This window comes from Pelobates fuscus, chromosome 3 (genome assembly GCF_036172605.1).
Source record: "Pelobates fuscus isolate aPelFus1 chromosome 3, aPelFus1.pri, whole genome shotgun sequence".
Lineage (NCBI taxonomy): Eukaryota > Metazoa > Chordata > Amphibia > Anura > Pelobatidae > Pelobates > Pelobates fuscus.
Window position 1 is genome coordinate 90577932 of NC_086319.1, and position 20769 is coordinate 90598700.

The window sequence follows — 20769 nt, forward strand, 5'->3', positions numbered from 1 at the left end:
AGGGATAGTAGTCATACGAAACTCTCATAAATCAAAACAGAAATCAAAGACAAACAAGTCAAACTGCATGAAAAAACTTTAAGCATAATATAATTATTAAAAAAAGCTATGCATCCATCAAGCTCTTTTTTTATCTATTACATTTTTTTATAAATTTTGGGTTGCACAGTGGTCTATATAGACTCAAAATAAATCATAACATGAAAATAGTAAAATGATATAAAAGTCACAAAGCCCAACAGTGGGTCACGGTAAGGATAAAGGCAGATGCATAAGAAGCATAGTGCAAAACTCGTACATGGTCTGTTTTATATGGAGAAGGGAAATGGTGAATGAAGAACAAGGGAAAGGGCTAAGGGAAGGGAAACAAAGGCTACGGGAACGGGGAAAGAAGAAGAAAGATACAAAAGCTGCAGAGGTAGAGAAATATAGTTAAAAAAATAAACAAATTGGAGAAGAAGATATTGAAACACGTAACAGATCTTTTAAGGAGTTAACATATGCATTGCATGCACCCAGAATTCGTCTAAGTTCTTCTCATCTTCCCATTCATGTCATGTTCTTACAGTCATCAAAAAGAAAAACATTTCCATGTTGGTTAATAGGGGGATACGGCAGAAACACTAAGTGTTTGAAGGTGACCTTCAATGCGCAGACGGCTAAGAGCTCTCTCGGGAATCCATGATAATAGCTTTGTCTTGACTTCTTGTATTCCTGACATCGAATTTATCTCCTTGTGAGCATCGCTGGTGCACACCTTGTTATGCTTCACCTCGTCTTGCACAGATTAAAGTCTACACTATGTTAATAAATAGAATATTTTAAGAAATATGAAAAATAATAGCTTAAAAGATGGGAGATTAATCTTGTGTGAAACAACATTTCGGGAAGCCATAACAATTGCTCTAAATCAGTGGTTTCCAAACCAGTCCTCGAGGCACGTCTACCAGTCCAGGATTTAGGGATTACCCAGCGCTGTCAAGGTGTTTTTAGGAAAACAAAAACCTCGACACAACTGGGTAATCCCTAAATCCTGGACTGCTAGGTGTGCCTTGAGGACTGGTTTGGAAACCACTGCTCTAAATCTAAAGGGGATCTGCAGTTAGCAGCCTGTTTGGGAGTGTATTATTAAAAGGAAGGATGATTAAGTGTATTTTTTAGAGATACGGAGATATTCTAGAGATAGGGATTTAATTCTCAGGAGGTCTTTTTATAGCAAATTGTCAGGAGGTCTTTTTATAACAAAAATGTTTGAAAAGTAAGGAATAGTGAACACACATCTTTTTTTTCTAAAATAAAAAAACAACAACAAAAGAAACAAAACGACACTATAGCAAGGTCAGAATTATGACATCTTATAAAGATTTCTGTACTTTAGTCTAAAAGGCATATTATGTTTTTCTGATAGATTGTGCTTCCAGCCTCCCCAAAACATTTACAAATCAAAGGGAACATGACGGCTTGTGTCCAGTATATTAATATCTATAGCTTGTTGGGTTTATAGATGTTGTTAAGCGTAAAAAATTCATTGTTGGTTCCCACCCCTGTTTTAGTTTATATTTTAATGCTAATTGTGTAGTTTAGAAAATGTTTCTTCTGCATACTGAAGTGTAATGTAGCTAAGCATCGATTAGCATGATGTAATAATTAACATCAATTTTGTATTTGTAGTTTTCTTATTAATCATTGTATCCTTTATTGTACAGATTTAAGTAAATGCCATATGTTCACCATACCAAACGCATTTCAAAACTGCACTTTTTAGAGTAATATATAAACAAAACCAAAAGCATATCATAACTGCATACTTTTAGGTAAGTAAATATTTTTAAGGCAGTAAGTGTTCCCTGTGGCAGGTAAGATATCTTATTGCTCCAGAGGGTCAATATGTCAATAAACATCAAATTAGAATCCAAATGGCATAATTTAGACTAAAATAGACAATCTGTGACTGTTGCAGAAATTAAATTTTCCCAAATTGACCTAAATTGTAGCCTTAATTCTGCCTTTTGTATTTTAGTTTGCTACAATTCAAAGTTTAGTGAATGGACTCTTAGAAACTTATGGAAGGGAACACAGCTAAAATAGGTTGCAATAAGATCTTTGAGTTAAATATTTAGTAACCAGCATATGTTTTTTTTTTTTTTTATCAAGCAAAAATTCACTGTGTAAGGTTTCAATCGCATCTGCATAAAGTCAGTTCATGATGTCACTTTTAAAGGACATTTTATTCCATCTATATATTGTGCAATCCATAGTGTCCAGAAGATATACAGGTTAAGTGGTACGCATCTTGTCCAATTTGACCAACCTTCATGTGTTGACGTAAACACATCTTTTTAATCACGTGGCCTATTTCCATTTAAATGTAAACTTGTAGGAATGGCTCTTAAAACAGAACTGGATTTGCTCCCATCCTATGTCACTAAGCAGTTCATATATGTCAATGCATGCCTTCTGTCAAACAAACAGGTAATAGAGATAACCTATCCTTAGTCATATGCAATGATATACAGATAATATTTTTAAACAGCCAGCAGAGGGCACCACATGTAGTTCTAACTCATCACTTTTGCAATGAGAAAGCAGATATATCTAATGATCATAAGGACTGACATAGAAGCATCTTTACAGCTAGCATTTCATTTAATGAACATTTACCCTAGTTATATCTGAACTAGTCAGTAGTGGAGAAGAGCAATATTATGTACCAACATCTAACAAACTTCAAATTATTTAACCCTTCAAGTGTAAGTCAGAACTAAACACTACAAACTCATCCATAAAGACTAAATCTACTTATTCTAATCTGTATCTAATTGCTATAACAGCCGAGAGAGATGAGCTTTGGCATTCCATGCCTGCTCCATCTGTCAAAATTCAACAAAGAAACCTTCACATACTGCTAGACTACCAGGTACCAATGTGATCACAGAGATTTCCCGAATATCAAAGAGATATCCCGAATATTATTACAGCTGTGGCAGACAACTGTACTCTAGTTTAGCAGGTTCCCTAGCCATTCTTCTCATCTGGAGTATTTGTTTTTAACACGTTTAACCATATCAGGACCACATTTTGCCATCAATACAATCGTGTCACTAATCTATACACCTCACACACGCACTACACCCCTCACACACACACACACACACACACACACTACCCCCCTCACACAACACACCTCTCACACACACATTGCACCCCATACTCACACAAACACCCGTCTCAAAAACACACACTACTGCCCCTATGCCGGCAGATCCCAGGTAAGTTGTCCAACTGTTTTTTAAACGGTTTTACTACTTACAATTGTAGGGCGCCACAACACTCCTGGCACCATAACCACTACGGAAAGCTGCAGTGCCCCTCCAGAGATTAGGTTCTGGATTCACCCCTGGTCACTATAGACCAAAAGCCAGCAAGGCATGTTCTGCTTATTTAAAGGAACACTATATGGTCAGGAACACAAAACACGTATTCCTGACCCTATAATGTTAAAAACAACATCTAGCCCCCATGCCTCCCTAAATATAGTAAACTCTTACTTGTATTCAAGTCTGCAGTTTCTGCCTCTGCCCCTGATCTGCTTGCTTACAGCTTACATCATCAGAAGTGATTATGTGAGCCAATCACAATGTTTTCCCATAGGATTGGCTGAAACTGCCAAGGAGGCAGATCAGGGGCAGAGTCAGCACAAGACAAACGCAGCCCTGGCCAATCAGCATCTCTTCATTAAGATTAATTAAATCAATGCATCTATATGAGGAAAGCTCAGTGTCTGCATGCAGAGGGTGGAGACACTGAATGGCAGTGCTGCTTACTCTGCAGCACTGCCCAAGGAAGCACCTCTAGTAGCCATCTCAGGAGTGGCCAGTGGAGGTGTCCCTAGGCTGTAATGTAAACACTGCTTTTTCTCTGAAAAGACAGTGTTTACTGCAAAAAGCCTGAAAGGAATGATTCTACTTGCCAGAACAAATACAATAAGCACACAGGGGAGCCGCAAGATATTTTCCCGGTGCTATGGTTATAGCACAGGGAACTGTGCCTTTCTCTCCCATGCTGGCTCTGCAGGACCGGAGGGGAGATCAGATATCTCACTCTCCAGCCCGCTAGCACTTTGCTGACAGCCGGCAGGGGAGGGAGAGAGGAACCTGTGGCGCTCTAACTTGCAGTTCCGCCGGGTCCTCCTTTCGCGAGCTCATAGCGTTGCCGCTGTTACCCCGGCAATACCCTGAATCTCGCAAGAGTGACCTCTAGCAGCTTCTGAGGCTGCTAGAGTTTACTCTCACCACCTACACCACCAAATTATCTTCAGACTGAAATTGATCACTATGATCTTACTAAAACTGAAAATGCTCTATCCACAAACGGGAAGACGGCAGTTGTTCCACAAGTCTCTCGGGTTCTCATATTTACATGAAGCACACACCAACTGGACTATTACACTTACACTGACTGGGTTTATTTACTAAAGTGAGAATTCAAAGTAAATTTCAAATGTACTTTACATTGAATTACTACATAGTGAATTGTAAAGAATGGCAAATCAAATTGCAAAGGAAAAACCACAAACACCCAAGCCGTGCCAATAACTGAATTGGAGATTTTTTTTAACACACACAATTCTTCTTGATTAGCCCATGCAGCACAGTTGCTAAGGACTCTTGTTTCGCATTATTAAAACATTACAAAAAAAGAGTTTGATGCTGAATGGAAGGATAGTGCCAGGGAACTCCAGACACTATAACCACTACAATCAGATGAAGCAGTTATTGTGCCTATAGTGTCCCTTCATAGCCAGGTTCTGTTTCCATTGACAGTCAAATTTACCCACAATTCATCAGTAAAATAAATCGCTCAGAAGGCCAAATAGCTGATATCACAAGCAGAGGAGAACAAAATGGCTGTGTCCAGATATTGAGATCAGCCACAAGGAAGAAAAAAAATAATAAATATAAATAAAAGTTAAGTGTCAAGGGGAAGAGTTTAATCATTAAGATACATTGAGCGTACGGAATGGAAAACCAGAAGTAGAAAAAAAAGCTTGATAAAGCAGCTTTAAGTGCAAAGAATGAGAATTTTACTGGTCTCTGGTTTCAAATTATCACAATTAATTTGTATGGTAATGAGATCAGAATTTGTAAAAAATACATTTAAAAAAAAAAAAAAATCTGTTCCATTGCTTACAGCTTTACTTTATTCCACTATGAATGAAAATTGATGATCAGGTGCTCAGGTAATACATATATTCTCAGACCCAAAGATCGGAAGATTCCTTAATTATGCTAGAGTCACTGCTCGGCTATTTGAGCTTGCATTTTGCAGCCCTGGAATAAGATTTGGTCAGATGTGTACAAACTATCAAGTGGTATATTGTATCCTGCTCAGTTAAACAGATATGAAAACTCATGGAGAGTTACAGTCTCTTACCTGTCAGGTACATTTCTTCCCCTTCAGAAAACATCTGTTGGCAGCGCACACAGCGGGCACACGTTGGGTGATAGTGTTTGCCACCTGCCTGAAGAGCAAAATTGAAGAGGGTTCAGCGTCTCAAAGTTAGCAGACTATTGAGAGGGGTGGGGCTTCTCCACACTACCCATTAGGGTATATTACACCGGAAATGTTTAAGTATTTCTCAAAAGTAGTAAAAGTATTTCTTAAAAAACTATAGTAAACAAGTCTTCCCAAGGCAATTTCGTTTGTAAAACATATAACAATGAAGGAAGGCAATACAGATTTGCCTAGTACTCTTACTTACAAACAATGGCTGCATATTTGAGAGGAAACTAAAACAAAACTTCCAGATTAAACCCTACACATTCAAGCACTTTTTTACTTTTTTGTTTGAAAAATATTAGCATAGTATTTTTTGGGAGCAATTATATGCCTAGCACATAATAAAACAACAATTTTGCCTAAAGACAAACTTAAGAATTAAAACGAAGATATTTTAAACAGATGTTTGTTTTTCATTTATCCATCATAGCATTTATTGGGAAACTAAATGCGTTGGACATAGAAGTGGGTGAGCTGACATGTTCTGCACAATTCGTGGCATTAAATAAGTGACTAGTGACTTCTGGGAGAGAGAGATGTTCCTCTACAGACTGGTAATCATTCCAGGAGTACAAATCATAAGAGTAAAAACATTTATACTTGATTCAAAAAGTGAGGGGGTTAATTCACAATAATTGACAGTAAAATACTAGAAGAGCGCACAGGTCCATGCATAATAAAGATAAGCAAAATGCTGGAGGTTCTGACTGCCGTCTAATCTGCTTATTTAAAGGCAAAAACATTTAAGTGGTGATTTTACATTGGAGGTGTCATCCTGACATGCATGTGCATCATGATGAGAGACAGTCAACCAGGACAACCTATGAACAGGGCGCAACTGAGAAACACTTGCATGGACAAAAAGCATTGGAAAAAAATATGCGCAGTTCAACCAGATTCAATAACATGTTCACACTGGGCTTCATGGAGACAGGGCATGAGGAGGGCTAAAAACTAGTGCCATGCTGGATTCCTGACTGTCATGTGTGTTGTAGTTGAACAGCATAAGTGCTGCTTCAGGACTATCCCTATAGTTGACAGGTACTAAATGATGCTGTTTGGCACAATATGCAGAATGACAGGCTTCAGAAAAAAAGTATTCAAACGCTGCATGAGGGAAATTAACTGCTCACGCACTGAACTTTGACATTAACGAGTTATTTGCATCCGGGAAAATATGGCAGATCTTTCTTTCCAATAGTAAGCGAGGTGTTATAAAAAGTATCAGGCTTTGCTGTGGCAATTCTCCTCTGATTATGAGGATTATAAAAAATAATGTACTATTGTAAAGTATGGAAATGATATAATTTAATTTGTCTTTATCCATTCAGTGACCACAAAAACACATCTGTGTGGAAACAGAATAGTTTCTTTCCCTGTGCTGTTCTGATCTGCTGTTCTGATCTGGAAGGCAAATCAAGATGGAGGGAGGCAGGAAGTAGGTGGAAGTGGGAGGTAAGTGCTACATTTGGTAATGCTGCCAGCTTGTTTGGGCCCTCTTCACCTACTGTTCCAGAATGTCAATCATGTTTGCTTGGAGTCTAGTGTTAGTTTTGTTTACAGATTTACAGCGCTGCGGAATATGTTGGTACTATTTAATTAATTGTAATTAAGGAGGTATATTATTTCTCTCTTAATTCCACTAAGATAGTTAACATTAATTTCATTGCTAACGGATATTTTATCAAGTTAAAGTAAACCTGTAGTGAGAGGAGGATCCCTAAAATACAATGTCAGGGATGTACTAATCACGTGCAAACACAAAGAAAACATCAGTCCGCATCTATAAAAAATTTAGTTGTGTTTATGTGTAAACAGGTCTATGTTTATACGTGAAGCTGCAATGTGGTCCCCGAGGTAAAGATATATGCTGATAGCAATGTGTTTTTCCAGAAGGGAGAGACTGTCATAATAACAGCAGTGATCCACTTCTGTGTACGTCTCAGACAGGCACCTGAGTCAAGGTCACAGTACAATCTGCCTCAAAGGTGCTGATGAGCTAAAGTGGTTTATTTCCAGATCACTGGCTCAGAGCTGCTCAGCCCGATCTCATTGAGCTACACCGAGATTGTACTCAGAAGATTGTGACGTACTCAAGATGTTGACGACGAGCAGGGAGAAAAAAAAAGGCAGAGGCAGGCGCAGTAGATATGGGGAAAGCACATGGAACAGTTGTATTGTATACATTCACAGGATAAAGATAACGTCATGGTATTTGGAACTGGGCCACAGGCTGTAATAAACAGGTAAACTGTTATAGAGAGACCCAAGACACTTATTATTTATTACGATAGACCAGTTATATGTGCTGCATTGATTTCTGTGCAAATAATACAATTTAAATTAAATTATTCACATTTTTTTCAACACACTGTTTAGATTTGTATGATTTTTTGCACCATTTGCATATATATATTTTTAATTTTACAGCTAAATTTTACATGTCTGCTACGTGTCAGTTATTTCTTAAAGGAGCACTCCAAACACCATAACCACTACAGTTAGGTATAGTGCTCATGGTGCACAAACACCCCACCAATGTAAGGAGTCAAATATTTGGTAGTGATTTGACTTCTTACATAGGGTCTTACTACAGACGTCACTCCACACCTCCTCTCTGTCAGAAGAAGAGCCAGATGCTCGTAAGCAGGAGCTCATGTTATTTCTTTTGAGGTAAGCCATGCAGTGCGTCAAGATACTACTCCAACACAACTCCTCTTGCCTCTTGGAATACTACAACAGTATCCTATACTAAGACCGTACATATTACTAGACCTTAGAGTGGCCAGGCTTAACATAAAGAGTATAGCATGTTGTCCAAAGAGAAAACAAGGATAACGAGAAACAGGCCAAGGTCAATGATTGGAGAGCACAAGATAAATAACTATACTAAGCCAGGGTCAAGGATTCCAGAGATAAGAATGGTCAAAACCAGAAAACTCTCTAAACACTAAAACGCACTGTCGGGCCACTGAGATCATGCCGAGGCAAGGAAGTGAGGTCAGAGAAGGACTGATATCGCGTCAAGTAGGCACTGATTTTCTGAGGAACAATAATGGACTAATTATATGTTTATTAGTGATAGGTGTTTAGCCACACCAGTTTAGGCATCACTAAGGGCATAAAAACAGCAGAAGGGAAACTTTCCAGCTGTAGAGCAGGCTTGCAAACTGATGTCAGTGTAATGTTCGCTATCAGCGCGCACGCCTCCTAGTGTGCACACAAATAAGAGACACGCGACCATTGCACATCAGCTGAATGCAGGGGTTGTGGCGTATGAGGAGTCGTCGGCTTCGTGGGCAAGCAGGAGGTATGGCACAGTGCAGGACCAACTGCAGTTAATCACTCTCCGTCAATGGACTAAATCCTGCACTGCCAGGCTTAGCTCAATCAAGGGATCTTCTAGCAGGGAGTAAGTGAGGAGAGGCTCCCAGTGGACCTTAGGTAGTAAGACTACTTACATTAGGAAGGGAAATGCAAAGTCTATACTTTATTCAAGAATTAAATCAGAATAAAGGTGTGAGTTAAATCCTGGTCACTGAAAATAAAATGCACATTTAAAAGAATGAACGATTTATCATGTGTTTATGACAGAGGTGTCCTTAAATAAATGCATGCATTAATCTGCCTGACCAACAGCATTTGTATATCTACATATACATAGAACTGCTATAAATCTGCTTTACTAAATAAGATTACGTTATATGTCAATGTACATACGTTTAGAGTTAAGTTGTCTTTCACCATCTGACATCACATTTTACATCACCAATGGCATCACAAATGACCTTGTCAATCACATACTTAGTGACAGCACAAATAGCACTAGCAGTGACATTTGAAACAATTGTTATAGTGACATTGAAAGCTGCAGTATGTACTGCTCTATAGAACAGATCATGTTGCTAGTGTAACATTACGCTTTCTGTGTGAATGTGTTTTGGTACATTGAGTATTTGGATAGCAATCAGATTGGCACATGCAGAGAATATGAAGGAATTGTTATTTTGGCCTAGGATACATATTTTTGGACTATTTTGCTTGTGGAACCATAGGTTATAGGTAAATAGAAAACTGGAAAAATTGACTGTAGAATGGTAGTTAGTGGTAATGCTGTCTCTTGCCATTATTACTGAACATTCCAACAATGTGTAAAATCAGCACCAGATGTGTTAGCGAAGCTGTCTGGACAAACTGCAGTTCCTTGGAAGGCATGCTGTATAAGTGACAGTCTGCGATTATTTATATTTTTAGACAGAAGAAGCAGTCAGTTTGCCACAACAGGTTGTCTCCTACCTCCAAGACTCTACCACTGATGTACTTGTTGCAGGTTTCACATTTGATTCCAAACTGAGCGTGGTAATCAGACTCACAATAAGGCACTCCGTCTCTGTATGATGAAGAAAAATCTTGTTATCCCTGAAATACACACAAGGCTTAATTCACTAAACTTGATCAACTAAACTAGGTTATACATAAGGAAAAGCTGTCCCTATAATTATTATTTTTTTTAAAAGGGCTGTGTGGGGTGGGGTGTAATTTGGATATATCAATACAATAAAAAAGTGACAGAGCTTCTTTGACTCTTATATTTGTGTTCTAACTTGTCATCAGACCATAACTGCTAAGCACAGTGCTGTTTAATTAAAGTCACAATGACTTACTGAGTATCTGCTCAAATAAAATGTACAGCATGTGATTAATCCTAATAGACAGTGTGTTTTCACTATATGCCCTAATACAGGGGTAGGCAACCGTTGGCACTCCAGATGTTGTGGACTACATCTCCCATAATGCATTTACAGCCAGAACAACTGGTTCCCTACCCCTGCCCTAATGTGATACATATATGTGTTCAAGTCTATCCTCTGATAACTGTGGAATATTCATACCTTATCATATGAATCGAGGGCTCATTCATTTTCATTGAGACACCTGTACATAGGTATGAATATCCTCACAGCGTGAGCAGGAAGTGGCCCCAAGGACTGACCTGAAGTACATTGCTTTAAATATTGTACGGTGTTTATGTGAGGAACATACATACAGGCCGCAGTACTGCCAGTTGATCCATTACTCACTTGCTGATATATTCCCCAGTTAGGATGATGCCACATGTTTGACACTTGAAGCAGCTGACATGCCACTGTTTCTCCAGTGCAAGCAGAGACTGTCCATGCTTTATCTCCTCCTTACACCCGGCACAGTCTGCATAATGAAGGATAAAAATAGGTTCCTTAATAGAATGTCACAGAACACAGTACAGGACAGGAGTTGGCTCTGAATCTCTGCAAACCTGTCCCCAGTAAAACATTCAGGCTGGAACAGAACACGTACAAATATCCATGTGGTAATGGGTGTGATTGATGTATGCCAGGTTTAAACATAGAAACATAGAATGTGACGGCAGATAAGAACCCTTCGGCCCATCTAGTCTGCCCAATTTTCTAAATACTTTCATTAGTCCCTGGCCTTATCTTATAGCTAGGATAGGCTTATGCCTATCCCATGCATGCTCAAACGCCCTCACAGTGTTAACCTCTACCACTTTGGCTGGAAGGCTATTCCATGCGTCCACTACCCTCTCAATAAACAAGAAATAGTGTACCTGAGGGGAAAAACTGGGAAAAGATAAACTCTAATAAGTGTGTCAACTTATCGCCATATATAGGACAAAAAAAATAAAAAAATAAATACATTTTATTAGTATATTACAAACTTGCTTCTGTATAACTTGCTTCTGTATAAGTGGTCTTATCAGCAAAACAGAAAATAGAAAGTCGGAACTACAGAAAAAATGCTGCTGTGTAGTATATAGCATTCATATGAGGCAGCAAGGAAACCTATTTATTACTTAAATAGGCAACTGAAACTAATTACCTTGATTAGAATTCCTTCTATATGCATGTGAACTATACACACTGCAGGGAAGCTGTTTTAGTGCACTGCAAATCAACAAGAAGAACTGGCTTGTATCCAACAAAACATGGTAGATCTGGTTATGCCAAGTAGAAGTTGGTGTGAAAAATTATTTTCAGACCATAATAAATTGTCCACATCAATTAAGGATTTCTCAAATAGAAGACCATGGCTCTGTAGCTCATGTACGGTTTCTCAGTGGATTTGGTCAAAATATTCCTCTAGTTCCCAAACTGTATTTAGATCTGTTGATCCTTACACTGGCTTCCTGTCCCCATACAGGTGTCAATTTAAAATACTAAGCCTTACCTATAAAGCTCTAGCAAGCTCTAGCCCCTCTTACATTTCTTTGCTGATTCACAGGTATCTCTCGGTCTCTCCGCTCTATTGGTGACCTTCTCCTTTCTGCTGTTCGCACCCTTACTGCAAATTCACGCCTGCAAGACTTCTCACGGGCTGCTCCTTTCCTTTGGAACAGCCTGCCTACCCCTGTCAGACTCTCCCCTAGTCTTCAATCCTTTAAGAAATCCCTCAAAACCCATCTTTTCAGGAATGCTTATGGCCTCCAATAGTAACTTCTATCTCTCAAACCTTCCTCTCGCTCTCTCCTATAGGGCCACACTCCACTCTCACCTCCAGTTTTGCTACTTTCCCACCATGTCTATATGCGGTCTTTCTCAATACCCTTATTATTGTGTTTAATACCCCACCTTCTCTAGACTGTAGGCTCATTTGAGCAGGGTCCTCAACTATCTATTGTTCCTGTTACATTTTCTTATTGTCTCATTTTGTAAATTCCTCTTTTATTGTAAAGTGCTGCAGAATAAGCTGGTGCTATATAAATACCAATAATAATAATAATAATAATAACTTTCATTTGTGTTACTCTAACACGAACATAGCTCCTAGAAAATGAGCAGGCGTTTCAAACTCCAGCCCCAGATGTTACACTGCAACTCCCATCATTCTTAACTAATCATAGGCTTGTCGAACATTAAAGCAGCTCTGTCATGGGCATTTTTTTAATTGTCCCACCTATTATAGTTCCTTCTGTCCCCAGAGTAATTTTTTGACACAGGTTCCTCTCTCTAAACCCCCTTTAGTTTTCAGTGCAGGTTCCTACTCCCATCCCATCTTAAAAAGCCTGACAGTAACATCCCCCTTATTTTATATTCCATTTCAAGCAACTGGGCAGCAGTTGCTAGTTTAGAGTAACAGTGAGCAGCCATTGTTTAGTAGATATGGCCTCACCCGAGGCATGGCAGGTTGACATAAAGGAGGTCTAAAGCCTCCCTAATTCTAATACAGGTCTCTTTTTTTTTTTTTTTTATTTTTTTTTTTAAATTCTTTATTTTTGATGTGCACATAAATCATACAGGTAGGTCTGAGGTGCCCCAGAGGCATTCCTCAGGCTTTTCTCACGCGTGACATGTGAGGTAAAGATTAGCAGGCACAGTATTTTTTAAAAACATGTGGAAGTGGTACAACATTAAAACAACGATTAGAATTGCAAAAACAGGCTGTGAGCAGGAATAAGTCATGTGTGTGTTGTGAAGATCACAATTAGAGTATGACATAGGTGTTGCAAGTTTAAAATGTTAGGTACATTGCTCATCTAGTGTATATACGTTTAAGAATAAAAAAGAAAAATTGCTTAACAAATTATTCAGTCAGAATGAAAGTACAATTGCCTATAACAGTGGCGATAAGGTTATGAGTGGAACATCAACTAGTAGAGTGGCCTAGATGCCTCAAGAGCGCAGTGTTAGGAATGATGTGTTAATATTCTAAAGTGAGGTAACATTATACTACGTTCAATATACCCGTTATTATAATACAAATCTATGTAGCATTCAGATTAGACAGATTAAGTGGGGAACCAATCGCCCTGTGATTTCAAAAACATGCGACTGAGTGGAGGGTTTTTGCATATTATTATAGGCACAGTTTAAGGACTGATTTACAGTCCAAATAGAGGGAAGGCATATTAGGCAGATATGACTGCGGTAGTACTAGCCGCTGTCGAGGATAAACATGCTAGATCTGAACAATATTCTTTAACAGTCAGTTAAGTAAAAAATGAGGCTTGTGCAGTAAAAGAACCAAAGAGAGGTAATAGTCCCCAGAAAGTCCCCGCAGGGTAATAAACTAAACTAAACGTGAGCATATAGGGGTTTCAACTTGTGGTGCTCTCCCTGTGATCCCTGTTGGGTACGAGAGTTCATTCAGCCGATGCCTTCCAAAGGGGCTCTGCAGTCCCGCAGCTCTGAGGGGCCCAGTGAGCCTCTGATTCTGACAGACGGCAGGTGGGGTCGGTCTGCTGCTGGCGCAATGAGCGGGCAAATAACGAGAATTGACAGTCCTCTGGTCGCAGGATCTGGGAACTTGGTGCAGCCACTGCAGGGCCTCTGGTGTCTTGATCCTGAGTCCGACACGGTCTGTGTCGGGTCTAGGGCTGGAGGGTTGTGTGTTAGGCTCCTGATGGCGTGCCCTCCGCATTGCGGCCGTGCCGTTCCGCCACAGTGGGAAAAGAGGGGAGAGTGCATAGTAGCGGTGTGGCTTATTACTCTGCTTCCAGCAGTTGCGGCCCGGGGGGTGAGTCTCTGTTGTGGTTTCAAGCGACTCGCCAGTGGGCGAGGATTAGGGCGCCGCTGCTTGCGCCACGATCTTTGTTTTGATGCGTAGGGGCCCCTTCTGTGTGGCTCGTTTGTGGTGCTTTGTCTGGGCCGTGTATAAGGGTGGCCCGGCGTTGGGTTAGATCTTAGCATGGACTGCGTTGTTTGCCGGGGTTGGGCCCTCTCCCTCTGCGGTGCCGGTCGGCCGCCAGGGTGTTGAGTCGCCAGTCGGCTTTTTAATTGTAGCTTCTGCTCTGGGGGATATTCCCTTTGGAAAGGGGTTGATTGCCATAATCTGTGTTCCAGCTCCATCCAAAGCTTCACGAAGTGCCTATTCAGCCTTGTTTGATAGTCGTGTACAGCTGATTCGGCCATCTTGGGTGAGACCTTGCGCTTTCTCTTTACCCCTGAGGCAGCCTGCACTGCCTCAGCATGCCTGGGGTAGCCTCCGCTGTGTGGACCGGGATCTCCCCCACAGGTCCAAAGGGGGGGGGTAACGGGGCTTGCTCTTTATGAATGTGTGGTCAGAGTACCTCCAGGTCAGGAGAGCGGCCGCCTCTCCCGACTGTCGTGTGCTAGGCCGCACCGCCGGTCCCGGTGTCAGCGGGTCTCTAGCGAGTCTCCCAGCCTCCCACTTCACGCCCTCTGTTGCAGGGTGTTTACAAGTATGTGGTGCCGCTGTTCGTCTCTTTGGATGCTGCCTTATGTCACTTGTGTTGCCAGAATTGAGCAGGAGCTCCTGAGACACACGTCTGGTCGCCATGTTGGTTAGGCCCCGCCCCCCCACAGGTCTCTTTTTAATTATTAACTTTTACTATGGCAGTTGTCTAGCAAGCGATGGCAGCAGTCACATGATTAAACTTCATGCCATCTAAGGTTTTTTTTATTTTTTACCTATTTACCCGCTGGCTGCTAGCATTGTCCGCCAGCAAATAGGACTTCAAACTATCATTCGCTAGCAAAAAGCAAGTGAACGATAATTTTCGAATGTGATTGAATTTAAAATCTCTACTTTGTACATATTCCATGTAGGGTTGCGTAGGTTTCGATTGTGAAAAGCACCGATTTTACACCAGGCCCGAACAATACAAACAAATTATAAAGATTTGGTTGCATCAATCGAATTTTGACCAAAATTGTCATTCTTAAATATGAGAATTTCCATTCTCGTCAGAATTTAGTAATTTTCACCAAACTTTGTAGGGACAAAATCCAGTGTTTAGTAAATAAAACTGTATGTTTTAATTAACTTAGAATTCCCAGAATTTCAGACTCAAGTGAACAACCCTGTTTATATCATGATGTGACTGACATATTATTAGTTCTCATGGGGTTAACCAAACCAGTCTGGCTTGTCTGATATTAAGAAAAACAAACAAACAGTAATAATTCAATGACAGAGCAAGTTCCTATGTTACACACTGCTGTACCAGTAACCCTGAGGTTCTTAATATTTGGACACAGAGACCCAAAATAGCAAATACCTAAAGGCTAAACTCATCATGTGGGTGACAGGCATCTAAAGCAATGTACATTTCTCTGTAAAAAAAAAAAATACTGACAACATTTAAGCAATGGAGAGGAACTTGGTTATAAATGGCTGGAAAGACTTCTCTCAGCATAGTTAAAGCCTACCAACTTGTCACATCTACTGCAGTTTGATGATCAGTTTAGGAAACAGAGCTCATCAGGTCGAGGTGTGGGAAAAACAAGATGTCACAGTTATACATGGTGTCTCTGAGATCTCTCTCCTTTATTCTTTTTCTCACTTTTACATAAATTGATACTTTGAATTCTGATGTATGTGGGTTGGTCTTTAAGTTTTTCATGAGATGCATTAATAAATACTTGAATTATGCATCAATGTCACAAATCATCATTAACTGTCCTAAAGGAACGTACAGAAGCTCATTGAAGGACACATGGCCAGCCGCTGGAATAGAGGACCGAAGGTACTTGGACAATTGGAAACTACAGGTAGGCAGAAAATGTGGATCACACGTCCTGCTTCATCCGTACCAAATAAACACTGCTTCAAAATAATGGCAAATATTAAAGTCAAAGCCAGCAGGAAAATCCAAATGGAATGAAAAGGAGAATGGAAATGTACCAACTACAGTAACAGCCTATATCCGAAAGCACCACAAGAGCCCATGTTCAATCGTAACAGGGTCCAGACATTGTGTAATTAATATATTACAAGAGGAGGACTGTCTACATGTGACATGGGGACAACTACAAACAAATTGCCCAATTTCAAGCCCAAGCCAGCACATTATCATCACATCACACTCCATTCCCTTTCTTATTTTTATATCCACTTTTTATACTAACTGTAATACCTGGAATACAATAATTATCAAATAATATAGCTACATTATATATTTATATTTACATCATATATTTTACTATTAGGATTATTTCTAAAGGTAGAATCCAAAGTGAGTTTCATATTTAAGGCGAGAGTACCCAAACTGAAAGTGTAACTGAAAATATCTCCAGTTTGGCTAATTTGACATTTTTCTTTGAATAATTTGAAATTTTCTTTGAATAAGCCCATGTGTGAATAATAACAGTGAGTGCTATCCAAGGTGCTGATTCCACTTAGTTGGTTCTGTAAAGGACAGGTAATGCTTCTCATAGAGTGTCTACCACTGTTATCCAGTAATTGGTCAAGGAACTGCAACTTTTAGGGCAAAATAGCAGTTGCAATCCAGTTGTCTATACTTCACACTTTCTGGTACAGTCAATAAAGCCCCAAGCATTAATATCAAAGACACACATACTGTATGTTGTCCATTTAGAAGTACAATCTGATAAGCTCCTGCTGTCTCTGTTGTGTTTGTTCAGTGTAACTATGAGAAAGTGAGGCAGTAATTGTGCTTTTGTGAAAGGACACTATGCCCAGTTTACGAAAGTTAAAAGACATAGCAACTGGCATCGAATAACTTCAGAAGTTCACAGAAATCAAGCATATGGACTGAGAAACAAAGAAATTATACATTTCGGAATAAACAGTCAATTTAGGAAAGGGGCACACAGACAGACATTGAAGATGCAAGCTACAAGAAAAAGATGCCAGAGATACAGGACAACACAGACACAGAGATACAGGACAACAGAGAAAGGGGGGTATAGAGAGACAGACATACAGTCAGATGATGATAGATGATTAAATAGCAGCTAAAATAGAGAGCAAAATGTACAGTGATATAGGCGGATAAAGGTCAAAAGAAGGAGAAGACACAGACAGGGAGATATACACTCAGTTACAGAGAGATACAAACAGACAGAGAGATAAACAGTCACAGGCGGAAACAAGTAGGGAGACTGACTATCAAAGAGATAGAAACAGACAGACAGAGAGAGAGATAGACAGCCACAGGCGGAAACAAGTAGCGAGACTGACTATCAGAGAGATAGAAACAGACAGACAGAGAGAGAGATAGACAGTCACAGGCGGAAACAAGTAGCGAGACTGACTATCAGAGAGATAGAAACACAGACAGACAGAGAGAGATAGACAGTCACAGGCGGAAACAAGTAGCGAGAATGACTATCAGAGAGATAGAAACAGACAGATAGAGATAGACAGTCACAGGCGGAAACAAGTAGCGAGACTGATTATTAGAGAGATAGAAACAGACAGACATAGAGAGATAGACAGTCACAGGCGGAAACAAGGAGAGAGACTGGCTATCAGAGAGATAGAAACACAGACAGACCGAGAGAGATAGACAGTCACAGGTGGAAACAAGTAGAGAGACTGACTATCAGAGAGATAGAAACAGACAGACATAGAGAGAGAGAGAGAGAGACAGTCACAGGCGGAAACAAGTAGCGAGACTGATTATCAGAGAGATAGAAACAGACAGACATAGAGAGATAGACAGTCACAGGCGGAAACAAGGAGAGAGACTGGCTATCAGAGAGATAGAAACACAGACAGACCGAGAGAGATAGACAGTCACAGGTGGAAACAAGTAGAGAGACTGACTATCAGAGAGATAGAAACAGACAGACATAGAGAGAGAGAGATAGACAGTCACAGGCCGAAACAAGTAGCGAGACTGACTATCAGAGAGATAGAAACAGACAGACATAGAGAGATAGACAGTCACAGGCAGAAACAAGTAGCGAGACTGATTATCAGAGAGATAGAAACAGACAGACATAGAGAGATGTACAGTCACAGGCGGAAACAAGTAGCGAGACTGACTATCAGAGACATAGAAACACAGACAGACCGAGAGAGATAGACAGTCACAGGCAGAAACAAGGAGAGAGACTGGCTATCAGAGAGATAGAAACACAGACAGACCGAGAGAGATAGACAGTCACAGGTGGAAACAAGTAGAGAGACTGACTATCAGAGAGATAGAAACAGACAGACATAGAGAGAGAGATAGACAGTCACAGGCCGAAACAAGTAGCGAGACTGATTATCAGAGAGATAGAAACAGACAGACAGAGAGAGAGAGATAGACAGTCACAGGCCAAAACAAGTAGCGAGACTGACTATCAGAGAGATAGAAACAGACAAACAGAGAGAGATAGACAGTCACAGGCGGAAACAAGTAGCGAGACTGATTATCAGAGAGATAGAAACAGACAGACATAGAGAGATAGACAGTCACAGGCGGAAAAAAGGAGAGAGACTGACTATCAGAGAGATAGAAACAGACAGACAGAGAGAGAGAGATAGACAGTCACAGGCCAAAACAAGTAGCGAGACTGACTATCAGAGAGATAGAAACAGACAGACATAGAGAGATAGACAGTCACAGGCGGAAAAAAGAAGAGAGACTGACTATCAGAGAGATAGAAACAGACAGACAGAGATAGATAGACAGTCACAGGCGGAAACAAGTAGCGAGACTGACTATCAGAGAGATAGAAACAGACAGACAGAGAGAGATAGACAGTCACAGGTGGAAAAAAGGAGAGAGACTGACTATCAGAGAGATAGAAACAGACAGACATAGAGAGAGAGATAGACAGTCACAGGCCAAAACAAGTAGAGAGACTGACTATCAGAGAGATAGAAACAGACAGACATAGAGAGATAGACAGTCACAGGCGGAAACAAGTAGAGAGACTGACTATCAGAGAGATAGAAACAGACAGAGAGAGAGAGTCACATGGAGAGACAAGTAGACAGACTGAAAATCAGAGAGATACAAGCAAATAGAGAAACACAGACAGTCACAGGGAGAGATAAGTAGAGAGACTGACTATCAGAGAGACAGAAGACAGAGAGTGGCAGTCACTGGAAGAGACTAGCAGACAGAGTATCACAGAGGCACATGCAGAAAGCCAGGCAGGGTCTTTTTTCCATAAGGCAGAGTGGGCACCTGCCTACAGATACCTGTCCATTATGGGGCGCCTGCTCTGCCTGCGAAAATCCACCTCCATACCTCCTGTCCTGTGTCTGCTGGCTGCATGATTCTGAGATCACTGTATTCCCTCTGAGGATCCTGACCTGTGAGTGGCCCCAAACCCTCAGACTGAACACAACAATCTGTAGAAGGGAGAGGGGAGAGGACTGTCCAGGAGAAGGGATAGAACTCAGGAATCAAAGGCATACACACACTGCTACCAACATTGCTGCACATACTGCAACTTAAAAATAAAAATTAGGAGGAAGGGAATGGAATCAGCACTTAGATAATATTCCCCTATTACTTATATATAGACTCCTTAGTGTGTTAAAGGGACACTATAGTCACCAGAACAACTACAGCTTAATGTAGTTGTTCTGGTGAGTAGAATCATTGCCTTTAGGCATTTTCATGCAAATACTGCCTTTTCAGAGAAAAGGCAGTGTTTACATTTCCCCTAGGGACACCTCCAAGTGGCCACTCCTCAGATGGCCACTGGAGGTGCTTCCTGGCTTAGTGCTGCACAGTAGGCAGCACTGCCGTTCAGCGTCTCCACGCTCTGCCTGGGGATGCTGAACTTTCCTCATAGAGATGCGTTGATTCAATGCATCTCTATGAGGAGGTGTCGATTGACCAAAACGGAGTTTGGCCCCGACCCCTTGCCAATTTCAACCAATCCAATGCTTTCTCTGTGGGAAAGCATTGGATTGGCTAAAACTAATCAATTCTGATGAAGTCACCAAGGAGGTGGAGCTAGCACCGGTGCTGGAAATAAGGCGAGTTGTAATTGCTTTTAAGGGAGCTGAGGTGGGGGAAAGCCACCTTACTGAAATACATGGTTGTGTTCCTGACCCTATAGTGTTCCTTTAATTATGTCTTGTACTGCTATATTAAAACAGTGTATAAAGACAAGAATAGAGCAAATACATTTCAATACATTCTATAGACTAAGCAGTCAAAATTAATATAGGTATATTATCTAAGTGCTGGTCTCATTACATTCTTCCTCATTCTCATTTTTTGTTTACTTTTTGGTTAAAGAGATATTGTTGGCAATTGAGCAATGGGACTGCAGGGGCATGATCTGTGCACCAAAACTGCTTTATTAAGCTAATGTTGGTATATGTTCAGTGTCTTTGTGGGCTATGCCCAGAATTGAGGAGAAATAGGGTATTTTTTTATCATTTTATTAAAACATACTGCTACTACCCACACACTAATAAACACACAGTTACCCACACATACTGCTACACACACTATACACAAAAACACATACTTAGAAATACGTGTGTGTG

The 20769-nt window shown here is 40.4% G+C and overlaps 1 protein-coding gene across 9 annotated transcripts in view; it reads right to left on the reverse strand.

Moving 5' to 3' along the window:
- Positions 1 to 20769, reverse strand: part of ABLIM3 (actin binding LIM protein family member 3) — a 194487-nt gene that overhangs the window by 26200 nt on the left and 147518 nt on the right. For all 9 annotated transcript variants that reach the window (XM_063447347.1, XM_063447355.1, XM_063447354.1 and 6 more), the window contains exons 5-7: positions 10641 to 10767; positions 9856 to 9949; positions 5434 to 5521 (exon numbers count right to left, since the gene is read on the reverse strand). In XM_063447347.1, the coding sequence (XP_063303417.1) occupies positions 5434 to 5521; positions 9856 to 9949; positions 10641 to 10767 (309 nt within the window). The remainder of the gene's footprint in view (positions 1 to 5433; positions 5522 to 9855; positions 9950 to 10640; positions 10768 to 20769) is intronic.